The sequence below is a fragment of the Microchirus variegatus genome (assembly GCF_963457635.1).
Source record: "Microchirus variegatus genome assembly, chromosome: 8".
In the NCBI taxonomy this organism is placed as follows: Eukaryota; Metazoa; Chordata; class Actinopteri; order Pleuronectiformes; family Soleidae; genus Microchirus; species Microchirus variegatus.
In genome coordinates this window covers 17,969,553-17,986,891 of record NC_139809.1, presented here as the reverse complement: position 1 = coordinate 17,986,891, position 17,339 = coordinate 17,969,553, and the positions used below count along the sequence as shown (strand labels likewise).

The 17,339-nt window shown below is 41.3% G+C and overlaps 1 protein-coding gene across 1 annotated transcript; it reads left to right on the top strand.

Annotated features, from left to right (window-relative positions):
* Positions 1-13,148: 13,148 nt before the first annotated feature.
* Positions 13,149-16,848, top strand: ccnd1 (cyclin D1; the record flags this gene model as incomplete). Its single annotated transcript, XM_083893621.1, has 5 exons — positions 13,149-13,346; positions 14,617-14,832; positions 15,529-15,688; positions 16,458-16,606; positions 16,693-16,848. The coding sequence occupies 5 exons, from the start codon at positions 13,149-13,151 to the stop codon at positions 16,846-16,848; spliced, it is 879 nt and encodes a 292-aa protein (XP_083749747.1).
* Positions 16,849-17,339: the final 491 nt, after the last annotated feature.

The following is a 17,339-nucleotide window of genomic DNA, read 5'->3' as shown; positions in this document are numbered from 1 at the left end:
TGGTAAGCCGTTCAACTCCCAGAGTGGGTCTTCTTTCTTTCCTTAAATATCCAACCAGGACATATACATACACATACATCTCAGCATTCCCCTCAAGGTCACGTTTCATGTTTCCTGTTTTATTTTGAAACTTACTTATCCTCTCATTTCAGATTGCTTCACTTCCTGCTCCTGTGTTTTCCCTCCAGTCTTGATTGTCTGCCCCGCCCTCATTAGATTCACCTGTGTCTTGTTGTCTCCCTCCACCTCATGTGTACATAAGTTGTGTTCCCGTTCCCCTCTGTGCCAGTTTGTCTTTGTACCTCTGTGTCAAACGTTCCAGCGTTCTTGCAATTCGTCGTGATCTGTTTTCCTGGTTTTTTTGGACTATCGCCTGTTTACTGACCTCCACCTTTGCTTTGTACTTTTTGGATTTGTGTGCTTGAACTGATTGATCTTTGTGTGCTGAAGTGAATAGAAACATTGAGGAGAGCTCTCCCCTGCATTTGCAGGAGCTGCAGAGGAAGCGCCGGTTTGTAGAGCCAGGTGGTGCCCACCAGCGCCATCTTCCTCTGCAGCAACTCTTCTGCCAGGGAAAAGGACAAGAAGAAATTGACACAGGTGGACACCTCCCCATTTCTGGAGGTCCATCACGTGGTTGCCATTGTCTCACCTTCCCCAGTGTCAGAGGAGCTCTCAGAAGTTGATTCAGGCACAGGTAGATCTCCTCTGCAGTTTCCGTGTCCTCCGTGTCAGATTGGGTTTGATCGCTGTCTGAATCAGACTCGATCACTTTTTGCTAAGCATCCTGCACTTCTTGTGTAAACGCTCTGCCCATCTTGTCAGGTAAGAAATGACTAGTTCCACAGGTTGCATTTTTATAAACTTCCAGCAGTCTCATCTTAAGTTCTGATGTGATTGAAGATGACAGTGCATGCTTGTGTTTATGGACACCTGTGAAGTGTATAGTGCACATATTTTTGGAGGGGCTTTGAATTTCTGCACAAAAACTGCACATGAAACCGAGTGAAAACAATGGCACTTGAGAACAACTGAACCGTTGCTATATCATATGGTCATATGGACAGCACACACACATATATGAACCAGGTGTGGTATATCCTAAAGTAAGAAAACCAACATTATTATGGACCATGTAAAAATTACAATGACAATGTTTACATGAAAAAGAAGAATAAGGGCACTGATAATTACTTCAGAAACTAAATATACTAGACTTACTTCTCATGAACATACTCCACACAATGAGCTGTTATAGCCTGTAACACACACACACACACACACACACACACACACAGACTTCCCTTTTAGTCCTGTAGCAGTCAGCCGACGTTAGCTCATGCTACACAGGAGAAAAAAACATGCAAACACATGTTTAATTAATTAACATTTGAAATACTTATCTCTCTCATCACGAATCCATTGTTGACACTGCCATAACTGCAGAGGAGGAGGTGAAGCTGCTGTTCAGAGGAATGGTCTGACCTGCCAGTTATGTCACTAGCAAGGAAACTTTTCAGGATAACAATAAAACCATGCGTTCTCAGCAGTTGCTGGACTTTCCAGTCTACCGGACCTTTGAAAAACTGCAAATGAAATTCAAAAATATTTTACTAGCTATCCCGCCTACTGCAGCTTTAACACTGAAAAACATAAACATGACTTGTTTTCCCCAGTAGGGAGCAGATCCTGAGTGGCTTCCTTCATGAAGATAGTTTTCTTGGCAATGTTTAGGCATGCATGATTTTTTCGTGTCTATATTTGAGTTAAATCCACCAGTATGCACAGAGACCCCTGAGAGGTCCGCACAAACCCTACACCAGAATGTATTTACAGGTGTGCACAGCCATATAACCTGTACAGTTGTGTTCAAAATAATAGCAGTCCAACATGTCTAACCAGATCAGTGACTGTTTTTGGTAGAAATGATATCACAACATGGCAAATAATTTACCAGTAGGTGTAGTAGAGTCATAGAAAACCAATAGACTCAGGAGCATGCATACCTTGAATGTTGGGTCTGTGTAGTTAAATAATTAATTGAAAGGGTCATGTTCAAAATAGTAGCGGTGTAGAGTTCAATAAGTGAGGAAATTAATTCTGTGACAAAACAAGTGTCAATCAGGTGACCCTTATTTAAGGATGAAGCCAGCACATGTACATCCATTTCTCTCTGAAAAACTTGTGGGTAGTTGCAGACATTGTTTACAAGAACAGAATACTTTGACTAAAACGTTGACTGGAGAGGGGAAAATGTATTAAAAAAATTGGCTAAAATGATCTCCAATGCTTTAAAATGGAAAACAAAACCAGAGACATGGAAGGAAACCGAAGACTACCATTCAAATGGATCAAAGACACAAAACACTTGCTGAAGAGGTTACAATTTGCCAAAGAAGACGTCGACTGGCCTAAAAAGAAGTAGAGAAACTTGCTTGCAGATTCTCTTACTATGGTGTCGAGCCTATTTATCACATACCAGGGATCATGGCTCAGTTTGCACATATCAAAATACTTGAAGAGACCATGTTGCCTTATGCTGAAGAGGAAATTACATTGAAATGGGTGTTTCAACACGACACAACGACCACAAACACACCAGTAAGAGAGCAGCATCTTGGTTCCAGACCAACAAAATTAAAGTTATGGAGTGGCCAGCCCAATCCCCAGACCTGAATCCGATCCGGGGTGATAGCAAAAATGCTGTTTCTGAGGCAAAACCAAAAAATGCATAGGTTTGAATACCTGTTCACAGGTGCAAGAAGTTGGTCGACTCCATGCACCATAGATGTGAAGCAGTTCTCAGAAGCAGTTGTTACATGGTTATCTATTCTAAATATTCATTTAGTTGATTCACAGGGATGCTAAATCCTTAAGATTTTTAAATGTATACAGTAAGTATTTGAGTTTGTAAAGAAAAGTGCAGACTGCTATTTGTTTTCTTAATTTTAGTAGTAGTTAAAAATGTATGAATTTTTCTTCATGTTATGATTTAGAATATTATGTGCAGTGTTTCCAATGCATGGGAATACAAACTATTGTGTGCTTTATTCATGTTTTTAAACACACTGCTATTATTTTGAACACAACTGTATCTGCTGTGCTTGTCATTACAGTTTGAGCAGGTGATTGATTGTGAGAGCCCCATTCTGAACATCCTTTGTCCTGTAGTGTGTTCTGTGTAGGATTTACTAGTTAGGGCAATAGGTCTATAATTATCCGTACTGTTTAGTTTGCCAGCCTTGTCCTTCCTGACAGGCATTAACAACACACAGAATGTTGGAAGGACCCCATGAACCACAAAATAATAACAGATACATGTATTTCATGTTACAGCACTGTGAGAAGTGTTTTGATTAACTCAAGTTCCTCTCAAATGTACAAACACATCTGTTCTAAATATATAATATATAAAATATAATCACTTTCATTTCATTTCATTTCATTGAGATGAATCGACACTTGTTTTGTTTGAGATTTAAAAGAAGCTTCTTCCTCTTAACAGCTTGATTTGCCCCTTTTATATTCCAAGACAGTACTTTTAACATTTCTACCATATTCTGTTAGTCCTGCTTATCACCATTAACCATCTGATCTAAGGCCAAAATGTATGTGAGTAAGAGTGGAACCATGCAACCATCAGTTAAACCCTTAAATAGATGATTCCTATGAAACATTAAAAAACAAACACAAATCTAGTCACCACCCATGATCTTAACAAACTTCATTCGTAAACAGAACTCCCGCCCCAATGGAACCATTTTCTATGCAACCATATTCAGAAACGTATCCATAATAGTCATTTACGATTAAGTAAGCTTCCACTATGACGCCCATTTCATCATTCCTTACGCCTTATTGTTTCACAAAATGTCACTTTTAAGAACTAATGTTAAGCTTTTTAAGATATAACCTTTTTTTTTTTATTAAATACCCTATTGTGTGTGGAGTTCGCAACAATAGTTCTCCTTTGACCCTCCGTGAACAATGCAAATTAAACATCGCCACACAAAATATTAACATTTCTATCATCAATCACAGACCAAGATGTAAACCACGATCAATGCCAGAAATGAACATTGCTATTGTCAATAATATTACTATGTATATATACATACATAGTAATATTATTAAACATTGCCACTCAAAAATATTAACATTTCTATCATCAAATCACACAACAGTACAATATGAGTAAGTTGCCAGGTCTACATGACAAAACCAACCTGGGACTGGGAGTCCAGACCAAGATGTAAACCACGATCAGTGCCAGAAATTAATGAACAAACAAACTGTTTATTATACATATATATATTATTGACAATAGCAATAGACAGTCAGTAATAGTCAGTTATTATTGTCAATAATATTACTATGTATATATACATAGTAATATTATTTCTTTTTAATATTATTTCTTTTTTTATTTCTTATTTCTTTTTTATTATGCTTTTCCTGCATTACTCTTCCATACAGCATCTCCTTGTGTAAAGTCCGTTGAATAGTTGAACGATGCACAGTGACACCATCTGCAGCAAGATGATGTTGTAAGTCTTTGGAGCTGGTCTGTGGGTTGACTGTGACTGTTCTCACCATCCTTCGCCTCTGCTTATCTGAGAGTTCTCTTGGTCTGCCACAATTGCTCACAATGTTCCTCACAGTTGAAACTGAGAGCTTGAATCTCTGAAATATCTTTCTGTATCCTTCCCCTAAACCATGATGTTGAACAATCATTGTTTTCAGGTCATTTGAGAGTTGTTTTGAGGCTCCCATGTTGCCACTCTTCAGAGAAGATGCAAAGAGGAGAAACACTTACAATTGGCCTCCTTAAATACACTTTCTCATGATTGGATTCACCTGTGTATGGAGGTCAAGGGTCACTGAGGTTACCAAACCAATTTTGAGTTCCAATAATTAGTGCTAAAGGAATTGAAATCCAGTGTTGGGGTAGTTACTCAAAATGAGTTACTTTTTACTAGTAACTTCTATAAATTGTAATGAGATTACTTTACTAGTTACTGGATTCAAAAAGTAACTTCACTACTTATTACTGTACTTTCCCATTCTTAATTTACCGTGTAGATATATCACTTAGCCTGCCCACATAGTGTTTATTGTATAATACAGAATGGCATGTAAAACCATATGATCCAACGCAGACTGGATCATTTCTGTGCAGTTTTATCCCCACATCCATATATGACACATACATAATGATCTTTTTTTCTTTCTTTTTTTCATAATGATCTTTATGGCGAGGATCGAGTACAGTCGCGATGGAATACAGGGGAACCCGAATAGATCTTAGTAAAACGTGTTGACAGATTGTGAAAAGCGCACTTTTCACTTTTCACTCCGTTGTCTCAATCTTTGTGTAGAAGATGCTTTAGCGCTGTAATTAAGGGAATAACAGATGCATCAGATTAACTGCTCAAAGAGAGAGAGAAGAGAGTTCTGTCGCAGGGAGTTCATAATCTGCACTGTTTGCAGCCAAGTTTCGCTTTTGCGCACAGACTTTCCAGCTGCTCCACCCGTGTACTCACATCTTGTTGGAATCGTTTTTTTTGGTGCTCCAAACTGATCTTGGACTCTAAGCAGGTAAAGACAGGTGCGTGCTGTTAAACACACTTAAACGGATCAGAACATTACTCACAAGCAAACACGGCATGGATAACGCAGAAAAGCACGCTACTATAGTCAAGTAAAGTAGTGTAGTTACCAATATTTTTAGAGTAATGCGTTACTTTACTTTGTTACCCAAAAAAGTAATATCGTTACTGTAATCCGTTACTTTGTAACTAGTTACCCCAACACTGTTGAAATCAATAAAATGACAAGGGTGCCTAAATTTATGCACATGCCTAATTTGGTTTAAATAATTCTTGCACACTTTCTGTAAATCATATAAACTTTATTTCACTTGTGCTTGTCTTCTATAAGATATATTTAACTGAAACTTCTTATTCAAACAACCAATGATTTATAAAGGAAAATCATGAACATTTACAGGGGTGCCTAAACTTTTGCATACCACTGTATGTATAAAGATCAAATCTGTAACTGTGTCAGCTTTAATATCAAGTCACAAACCTGGCAACCCTAACATCCCAACCCCTAGAAAGAAAATAAATAAAATCTAGGAATAATGAAGTCAATATCTCCCATACACACCTGAACTCCTCTGTGACAGAAAGTCTCCACCTCCTCAGGTGAAGCAAACATGTCAGCACAGTATTTATACAGCACAGTATATCACAGTCTCTTCTCATGCAGCTGTTTTTCTATTTCATCAAATTACACAATATGAATTGAGCAACTTGAATCAATGAATGCCAAATAACACAACGTCAATTTAGTGATCAATGAATATTAATGAAACTCTGGATTCTGCTTTGTCTGCACTTCACACACACACACAGGTGTGAAGTGTCTAGGACACTGGGAGCAGGAGTTTTTAGAAAAGTCCTTTGTGTTGGAAAAAGGGCTCCCTTTGTTTGAACTCCCGCCCTCTCACATGGAGTTGGGATTTTTGCTTTGCCATGTAGGCCATGCTGATGAGGGACAATGGAGATTATAGCCACACTGGGCCTGGGGCCCCCAACACACGCTCCACTTCCATGTCCTGGGATACATCCATATCCAGTGCTTCTGTTGTCTCCTCACAAACCCCTGCATGATAAGTTACTTTATCCCACAGCGGTTTGAAGGTTTGTAGCCACATCCAGTGTCTCTGCACAGGTTTGGTCTCAATCTTGCAGGGATGCAATTCATGTTTCCACTTTTGGGTGGGCCAGTAAAAAGTGGGCATATGTATTGTGGTGTGTATGTGAATGTACACTACTCACAAAAAGTTAGGGATGTTTGGCTTTCGGATTCAATTTCAGAATGCACCTAAAATGCACTATAACCTTTAGAGGTGAACTAAATGTACATTGTCACACATCGGCAGATATGTTAGTTGAGTTTTATTTTGGTGAGGGTTCCATTTTTGTTTGCACTGTTCTGCACACATGTTCTCTGTCAGTGCGTTGGGTGTTTCCTGCGATTTGATTACCCAGTGTCTATGCTAAGAATTATATCCTCCACGTTCTTGTGTTCTGAGTTTTGTGATGGTTTAGTTTTTGCTTTATTGATCTTGCCTTGTGCATTCTTTTTTGTTGTTGACGTTTTTGCATTTTTATCTTGCCTTGAGCGTTCATTTTTGTTCATATTTTTTGAGAGCAATAAAGCCTCTATTTATTTTACGTATCTGACTCCTCTTGTGCATTTTGGATCCATTTGGTCAATGTGGTTCTGGTTCAATGACAATTTGTATTCAAACAGTCCTCTTCATCACGATGTTCAAATTTTGCCATCATGAGACCAAGACAACACTTTAAAATTGATCAAGTTATTGAGACATTGATATGTTTTGTTGTGGTATTGCCACCACTGTTGTTAGCTCTTGTTTGAGATTAATTACCATTGCATCCTTCTACTTAAATGCCCTGCGTTCTTGGTAGAATATCACTGTAGCATGAACTTTTCATAGGGATATTCTTGTCCAATATCCCTAACCTTTTGTGAATAGTGTATATACATGTTCATGGAACAAAGCAGTCTATTAAGGCTGTACACAATTACAGAGCATGTAATGCAGCAGATAAACATAAAGAGCAGATCATGTTTTAACTAACTTTATCCCAAACACTAAATGGACATGCATCTGACGTGAGATGCATCAGACCACGTTCCAATGACACTGAGGCCACAACGGCTGCAACAAATGCACAGGACGTGGGACATATGTGATATCCCTTGTGGCTCGTGCATTAATCACAGCCATTGCTGCTTCAGTACCGTTAAACAGCTGCTTTGATGGTGGTTCATCAATTGCAGATAAATAAGCGGGTAAACCCACGTCAGCCCGACACCAGCAGCGTGAAGAAAGTGTCTGTGGGCGCCGGACGCCTTCTTGTGAGCTAATGTGTCCTGGGCCATTTTCTTTTTGTTTTCTTTCTTTATTTCTCTTTCTTTCCCCTGCCTCACTTCTTCTGCTTATATCTATAATGTGTATGACGTTGTCTTTTTGGGTGTAGCGTTACAGCGCCACTTACAGGCCTGACATACATATACTACAGCGTTGGTTTTTGGGGTTCTGTGTGGATGAGGCCTATGATGAAGAAATGCAAAGTTATCCATAAAACGTGATGACATTAAATGTGTGGGTTCTATTTTTCAGTTAAAAATCCTTGTTGGCATGTTTTAGAAAATGTGCATGACCATTTTTATTTTCTAAGGGAAGGATACTTTTTTTTATCAATGCTAAAACAAATCTAGCAACACATTTCCTTTTCATACTCAAGTATAGCACACATTAGATGTTTTTCTGTACCCATACACCACTGCTGTATCTCTTCTATTGTGATTCCTGGTCCTCATCGAGCCAAACTAACTCAACAAATCACTTCCAGTCCTCAAAGGAGAAGAAAGCTACCTGAAGCTCAGCAGGAAGGAAGTGCAGAGAATATGGACCACATATAAAGAGGCTGCAGGTTGGAACATCCTGAGCTGGCTGTACGTCAAATATTGGCCAGGGCAACAATTAGCAAAAGCCCCATTAACACGAATGTGTCATTGCAGCACCGTGTAGACACAACTGTGATTGTGAGATAGAGAGTAATGCCCCCCCACACACAAACACACCACCACCACCACCACCAAACTCCCACTGATCTATTGTGCTGTTTTCTCTCTCTCTTATCCTTGCCCTTGGCCCTACATGGCCTCTGAGCAGCCACCCAGAGTTGCTGTTAGGTCAGTGATGGTGCAGGACACACACACACACACACACACACACACACACACACACACACACACACACACACACACACTTGGCCAGAGTGACCCCCGCCTATCTGTGTTCGCAGGGTCATTGTGGACCTGCCCTCAGCTGAGAAAGAAGTTTCATTCACAGGAAAAATCCTCTTTATTTCTGTCCTGTGTGTGTGTGTGTGTGTGTGTGTGTGTGTGTGTGTGTGTGTGTGTGTGTGTGTGTGTGTGTGTGTGTGTGTGTGTGTGTGTGTGTGTGTGTGTGTGTGTGTGTGTGTGTGTGTGTGCGCGTGTGTGCGATGGCTGGAGGAAGGGAAGTGGTATTGTGGTGATTTGTATTCACCCTTGCTTTGAAGTCCTGATGCATCTTTATATTCCAAGTAAGACTTTCAAGTACACACACACACTCACACACACACACATAATACAACTGAAATATTGTGTAATATTTACGTGGAAAACACATTTGTTAAGTGAAGAATATAAAAGTAGAAGTGCATGCAAATATTATGCAAATATTATGCAAATGGTTACCTTGCTGTTGGTGTTGGCGCATGCAGGAATGACAGGCATGCATGGTTTTGTTGTCTAAGAGGGCATTTATATAACAATGTTTAAGGGTGTGTGTGAGAGAGAGAGAGGGAGGGAGATAGGCTCATACACTTTAATAAAAATTGGTATAAGAAGTGCAAAAATAGATAAAAGTGAATGCGGCCTGGTGTGTGACAGTAAGATAAGTAAGCAAGTGTGCATGCACAGTCACGCTCTCTCTCTCTCTCTCTCTCTCCCTCTCTCTCTCTCACACACACACACACACACACACACCAAAGACGGAATGAAAGACAGCTCTGGAAAGCAGGACGAATGAAAGTGAATCACATATTCTGTGAGAGTCAAAATGAAAGTGGTCACACATGGCATGGTCATAGTTAGGGCACTATTAAGTGAGGTGTTAACTCTTAAATCAAACATTAACTTGAACGCATTATGAGACTTCACATTCACTTTCTTTCCTCGTGAGACAAATAACTATTACAAATCCTTTAGTGCTTCAGAGACTTTTAAATGTTCAAAACAACTTTTTAATGGTAGTAAAGCTAAATATTCGTCGTCAATGTTTTCAGGAAGTTCAGAAGTTTTTCTAACTGATCTACAGGTCTGCACTGTTCAGTTTGATTCATGTGTCAGACGTCCCTATCCATCCATTATCTACAGCTTTATCCTCCGGGGGTCGCGGGGTGTGCTGTGCCTATCTCAGCTGACATAGGGCGACAGACGGGGTACGCCCTGGACAGTTTGCCAGTCCATCACAGGGAGCCACATATAGAGTCAAACAACCATTCACTCACACCCTCACACCTACGGTCAATTCACCTATGTTTTTGGACTGTTCCAACCAGGGCTCAAACCCAGGAACCCGGGTCTTCTTGCTGCAGAGGCGAGAGCGCTAACCACTACACCAACTGTGGGCCCCTCACAAAAGAGTCATCAAATCAAATATATGCCAGTTTAAGTCTATGAAATCTTAACATTGTGTTTGCTGTCAGGCAAATGCAGCAGGAAACTGAAGTGTTTTTATGGAAAATGTGCAGTGTTACAGCAGCCAAAGATCACAACAAGGTAGAAAATAGACATAAAAAAAAAGTTTTAAATCTATAGAAGAAAATCTGTGATTTTACATCACAGCACACAGGAGTTGTTGCCTCCATCACTAAAATCACTTCAAATGTGCTATTTTGTGACTGCAGTTGTTGAAATGCTTTATTTGTGTTTACTTCAGGGACCAAATGAAGCAGCAGCTCCTGGGTCCTGAGAAGCTAAAATCACAGATTTACACAGCTGTTTGGAGCGGTGGCTCCATTACTTTCACCTTCACACTGTAGTCGTTTTACTGAGACTTCTTATCCAGTGCGATTTGGCCATTAATATTACAGATGTCCTGTGGTAAAATGACGTTAGTAAAACTAACGCTTTAGCCTTTTCTCCAGAATTAACATCCAGCTGGAACCTGAGAAGCTTTGTTTCACTGGAAAAGTAAACACGTGGCATTTTTTTACTCTTGTTTGTTTTCTTATCTTCTAATGAACAAGACAAAGACACCAACGCCTGAATTATAATGGAGTGTCTGCATTAAACACTGTAGTCAATTTCAACAAAGGGCTGAAAGCAGTTTTGAGGAAGTAAACAGGAGACAGAAGTAGAAAGCGTCACATGGAGCTGGCAGTGAAAGACGGTGGCAGCATTGACTTAATATCACTTCTTCTTTTCACTGTGCTGGTGTGATCAGCAGTCTCAGTTTGTGCCCTGCCTGCTTTCACTTCAACTCTGCTGTCCCTATTCCTTTAAACATTCCCTTCCCCTGTTACCATAAAACTGCTAGAAGAGCCTCACTGCAAAAGTCACATGCTCTAACTCCCTTTGTTTGACACATAAATCCCGTGTGTGTGAATGAGTGACACTGGGCAGACTGAGAGAAGTTACATTTGCAGGAGATGGAGAGGATGAGAACAACGACTTAGAGTTAAAATTAGAGTTGTTGTTTTTCAACATATCACTTGAAAAAAGTTTTTTAAAAAGTTATTCTGCTTTACCACAAACACACACACATTTACATATTTACATTGCTCTGTGAAGCAAATAAGAAAGTAGGCTTTGTTAAATACTGTCAAAGTGTATGCTTCAGGTATTTAGACAAATGTATACATATATTATACACACATGTACATACACCCATACATACACACACATAATAAATAATGGGTTCATTGGTAAAGGGGACATCAAAATAAATAAAAAACACTTCAATGCATGGAAAATAAAATCACAAACATTCAATCAAAGTGGAGTAAAACTGCTAACATGTTGTAGCCGTATATACTGAATATAAAGTTCCATGGAAGAATCCTGAAAAGAGTTTTTGAGTGCTGACAGTGTGTGATGGTGCTCCTCCTGCACCAGTGGAACCCTCTGCAGTCATTACGGTAGTCCAGCCAATAGCCTAGAGAGGAATTCCAGGAATGTGAAAACCTCCAATTCATATTGAAACGAGATCAAAATGCGCTAATGCTGTTTTTTAACTCAAATAACAGAGTCGTACTGATCTACTGTGTGTCGGGTTGTAAAAATCTGTGATTCCTGAGGCGTTCTGCATTGATTTGTGTTCTCTGAGTGGTTTTCAGGTTGGGTGTGAGGCTGAGCGTTAAAAAATCTGTGTCTCTCCATTGTTTTAAACGCGTCAAAGGACGTGCGACGAGGTTATCGATGACAAGGTCAACTTTTCCAGTGAACTGAACTTTTCCCCACATGAAAAGTTACACTGACATCTGCCTAGTAACAGCAATTCCTCCCATTGGTGCAACTCAAGTCTCCTCCCGTTTGTGTGTGTGTGTGTGTGTGTGCACATGTTAGTGTTAAACTACTATTTGCTCTGTGGTAGAACTTTATCCATGAATGGATTTTAGTGTGTTTTTGTGAGAATGAAGCTAATGTGCTAATACTCACACCGACACACACTGCTGTTCTCGGGTCATTGATATAACACTGATGATGACACTGCCTTGGCTTCTGCACTATTCTAATAGGTATAATACAAGTAGCATCTTTAGCATCATTAGCATCATTGGCATGTTTACAGCTGACATGAAGCTGTTTTGGAGCAGGAGTGAAATGTGTAAATAAGAGCAGGACATTAAATAACTGTCCCATGTGTTCACCTCATGTTTGGTGTGTGTGTGTGTTTGTGTGTGTGTGTGAGAGAGAGAGATGCTTCTCTTTAATTCAGCTCCACAGAGAGGGAGTTGCGAGCCCCTGTCGCCCCCTACCGACGCCCACCACCGCCAAGCCCCGCCCACACTCCCTCTTTTCCTAATATATGTATATAATCGTATCCCTTCCTCGAGCGTGCCCTCACAGACTACATGTCTCTTTGGTCCCCCGCCCGCCCGCTCCCCCCTTCAAAAACGGCTGACGTCACCGCGCGAACCAAGCCTACCCCACCACCTCCGCCTGCTTGAGCGCGCGCCAGCCGGCAGACTCTTCTGTGTTTGTGTGCGTGCGTGTCTGGTGAGCGCGAGGCAGGGTTTTTTTTTTTTTGTCTCGCGGGGGGAAGAGTTCTGTTCTTCAGAGAGCTCACACAAACTGGAGCAGCAGCAGCAGCAGAAGAGACATCGACAACAAAGTGGTTTAACACAGAGTTCACCTTTGGCCTGCTTTCGCCTCGTCTACCTCGGTATCACAGTGGCTCTACTTGGACGCATTGTTCGCTGCTGAAGCCCCGGAGCGGCGGCTGTGGTGGTAAAAAAGTGCTGTTATTCCCCCCGGAGAAGTAAGCTAGCACCATGGAGGAGCAGCTGCTCTGCTGCGAGGTGGACTCCATCAGGAGAGCTTACCAGGACGTGAACCTGCTCAACGACAGGGTTCTGCACACCATGCTGAAGGCAGAGGAGAACTACCTGCCGTCCCCGAACTACTTCAAGTGTGTCCAGAAAGAAATAGTCCCCAAAATGAGGAAAATAGTGTCTACCTGGATGTTAGAGGTTGGTCTTTCCCCCCCCCCCCCCCCCCTTGACTTCACTGCGCCGGACTTTTTGCTGCTTCTTTGTGTGCTGCGCTTCTAAGGAAAAGCGTAAAAGCTGTGATAAACGAGTTGTTTTGATGACTTTTGTCACTGTTCGTGTTACATAAAGCTCTGAAAAGTGGCAGCGGTCTGTCTGCGTGGTCCGTCGACCACGCAGGAGAGGACGCTGCGTTTGCTTTAACAATTTAGCTCTTCACTTATTGCTAATGTGGTTCACCGCACTTTCGTAAAGCTTCGGAAATGTAAGCTAAATAATAACAAGTGGAATTTATTTCCTCAAAATAACTGTAATGTACACGTATGCAGTCTGGCCCGTGCCAGTATACTGCGCCATCTTTGTTGTTGTATATGAGAATGATTTTAATGTGATTAAAAGTAAATAGTGGCGTGAGCAGCAGTGACACTGAGCTAAAACGTGTCTCTGTTTTAAGTCGCTTCCACATTTTCTGTTCCAGCTCGTATGACTGGAATCAACAGGTCAACTTTGTTTCGCCTCCGTTTCTGTGTCCGTGAACATTACAGGGAAAAAAAAAATTAAATACAAAAATAAACACAATCACACATTTCAACCGTCGGCTTTGATAGATGGGATGGTTTTCGATATTTACATGTAGTTTTGGGTTGAATTGCGCTTGTGTTTCTATTTTTAATTAATTTCTGAAGCGGCACACGGCCGCGCAGCACGTGAACACAGACCAGTGTTCGAAATAAATCCATATAAAATCCAAAGCGCGTACAACGCGACTGATTTACTTCGTAAGCGATAAGGCATTCGATGAGGATCATTTACATGTTAACCACGCGCGTCCTGCTAATTTTTAAATATTTCTAAATATTTTTTGAAAAGATGACGAAGTTGAAATTAGAGAGTGAAACTTGCATCGACGCCACCTTTGTGTCTCAGACAGAACTGACTGCAAACTAATTCCCGGCTGCGTTCTCAGCCTATAAATGCATCACACGAGACTCGATGATGTTTACAGTCGAGTTTGCATTCAATATGGTCCCATACATCATGATACGTGAGTTTAAATTAATTTAAACGCACAAAATGCTACATTTCTGTGAAATTCGTTGGAGATGATTGTGAGCTGCTATTGAATGCAGACAGCTGTGAATGTAATAAATGTGAACCAGTGAGGGCAAAGGCTTAATAATGCATGTACACGTGGAATTTGCTTTTACCAAACCACCAGCAGCTTCTAAAGTGCCTTTTTCTCACCTCTCAGGTCTGCGAGGAACAGAAATGTGAGGAGGAGGTTTTTCCTCTGGCTATGAACTATTTGGACAGATTTTTATCAGTGGAGGCCACCAGGAAAACAAGACTGCAGCTGCTGGGAGCCACATGCATGTTTCTAGCATCCAAGATGAAGGAGACCGTTCCTTTAACGGCAGAGAAACTCTGTATCTACACAGACCACTCAGTCCAGCCTGGAGAACTCCTGGTAATTGCCTTTCTGCAGACTTGGATGTTGTGTAACCCACATGGTAGCTTCATGAGTGGGCAGACACTGGAGAGAGAGCACATGACCAGAATACACAGTGTTCCAGTTGTTCTGGATTTTTCAGAGCCACCGTGGTTGTTAATTATTGATTATGCTGAAGTGACACCGATCGATGCTATGATGAATTGATCATAGGAGCGTAGCATTGGTGCAGCATTTGCTGAATGGCTGCCTGTGACTTTCCCATGGTGACTGGAAGGCCTCTCTGTTTTCATGAATGGTCTCCGTGATTGCCTAGAAAAGCCTGTCTCGCAGTGACACCTAGTGGATGTAAGATAGAGGTACAGCGAGTACAGATAAACCAGTTGCAGTCTAATCTGAAACATTGCAACTATAAGCAAGTCATTCATACGCATGAACTAACTCAGATTGTCTGAATTCCTGTGAGCATAAAGTATTTAGAGCTACACAAATAAATAAAAGCAATAATTACAAATCTGAACTATCCGTTAATGATGCCAACTGCATAGGGATGTAAATGTTAATTCGTTTTTAGATGTACATATGTACATTGTCCATATCCATAAAAGCGAAACAGACATTAATAGGTGACGGCATGCAAAGTGAGTATGACGGCAAAGAAAAGGCAAAAGCAGGGGAACTGATGAATATTCCTCTGCTCTGGTTTGTCCACAGCAAATGGAGTTGCTGGTTCTCAACAAGCTGAAGTGGGACCTGGCTTCAGTCACGCCTCATGACTTCATCGAACACTTCCTGTCCAAGCTGAAGATTCACATGTCCACCAAGCAGATCCTGAGGAAGCATGCCCAGACCTTTGTGGCGCTCTGTGCTACAGGTAATACACCTCACCTGTGCTGGTACTTGACTCCTTATGTTGACTAATTTGTGTGCAGTACACACTGACACCATTTAATTAAAAGTCCAGATCTTTTACTCACGTTCTCGATCTCAGTTACTTATTTACTTAATGGTAGAACTTAGGAAGACTGAAGACTCAGAGCAGTAGGACAAGTGTTGTTGTATGAGCTGACAATACTGCACTGGGAAGCAGCACACAGGAGTTATTGCTCCCCCGCTGCCTTCATTGCGAAGTTCATATGTGAAGTTCATGCACTATTTTGTGACTCCACTGTTTGAAATCCTTTGTTGGATGTAAGACACAGAATCCTGCCTCCATAACTTTCCACACAAGGCAGCAGCAGCAGCAGCAGACCACATACCTTCATGTCTGTTTGAGCTAAAAATACTGAGGTGCTGGAAAATGCTTGCTTTAGAAAGTGACACAAACCTAAGTTTCCAGTTAGAAAAGGCTGTTTACGACTGAGATAAAGTAGCTAACGTATTCTTAAGATATTGTAGATCAAACCATGCCAGGTTTAATTAGGTGAAGCCGTTCATATCCGTATTTCGTTGTGCCCCACTTACTGACAGTGAGTTTCTGCATTGCTGGCTGTGTGTTAATACCTCATATATCCACACTTAAAAAAACCCAATCATTTAGAATTGATGTCATAAGCAATGATGAGCCGTGGCTACCCACTGAAGTGGTTTTGTAGAATCCTGTTCTAACTAAGCCTTGTTCTTCATTTGTGATGACTCCACAGATGTTAACTTCATCGCCAGTCCTCCATCCATGGTCGCAGCAGGCAGTGTGGTGGCAGCTGTTCAAGGACTCTACCTGAAGAGCCAAGACGCCTCCTTGTCCTCGCAGAACCTCACCAACTTCCTGTCACAGGTCATCCGCAGTGATCCGGTACGTAAAGGGCAGAGAAAAAAAAAGCCACCCAGCATTGGTTGTGTGGATGTTGGCTGACTCACTGTTGATTGTGTTGCCTGCAGGACTGCCTGCGGTCATGTCAGGAGCAGATTGAGTCTCTGCTGGAGTCCAGCCTCCGACAGGCGCAGCAACACAGTGGAATGACAGAAACCAAACGCGTGGATGAAGACGTTGACCTGTCTTGCACCCCAACAGATGTCAGAGACATCAACATCTGAAGTGACGAGTCCGCTGCAGGGCGTTACGACCTGATGAGAGAAAGTTGTGGATAGAGGTTGGTGATGGGAGGCTCCCTCACCTCCTCCTCCTCCCTTCTGCTCGGGCCACTAGCCTGACCAACATGTCACACACATGCTTTGAAGGGACAGAGTGCCCCCTGCTGGCCCGCAACTATAATCCTAAATTCCATTTTATGCCATTGTCCCCTCCCATCCTGGGAAATGAAATGAACTGCAGTCATGGTATCACAGAGAAGAGAGGGAACGTGGGCTGGAGATATGTTTTCTTTTACCCTCAAATATTAACTAGGAATATTTTAATTACCACAGACTGAACTTGCCTACTAAAATCCAAACATATTTTGACAGTAGGTGTTCATAGTCTGAAAGAGAAAAGTCTCTCTCATTTTACCTAGATTGTTTTAGTCTTTCTGTTCAAACTCTCTCTTGTTTGTCTTGTTACAGTGCAGACATTCATATATCCCTGATTG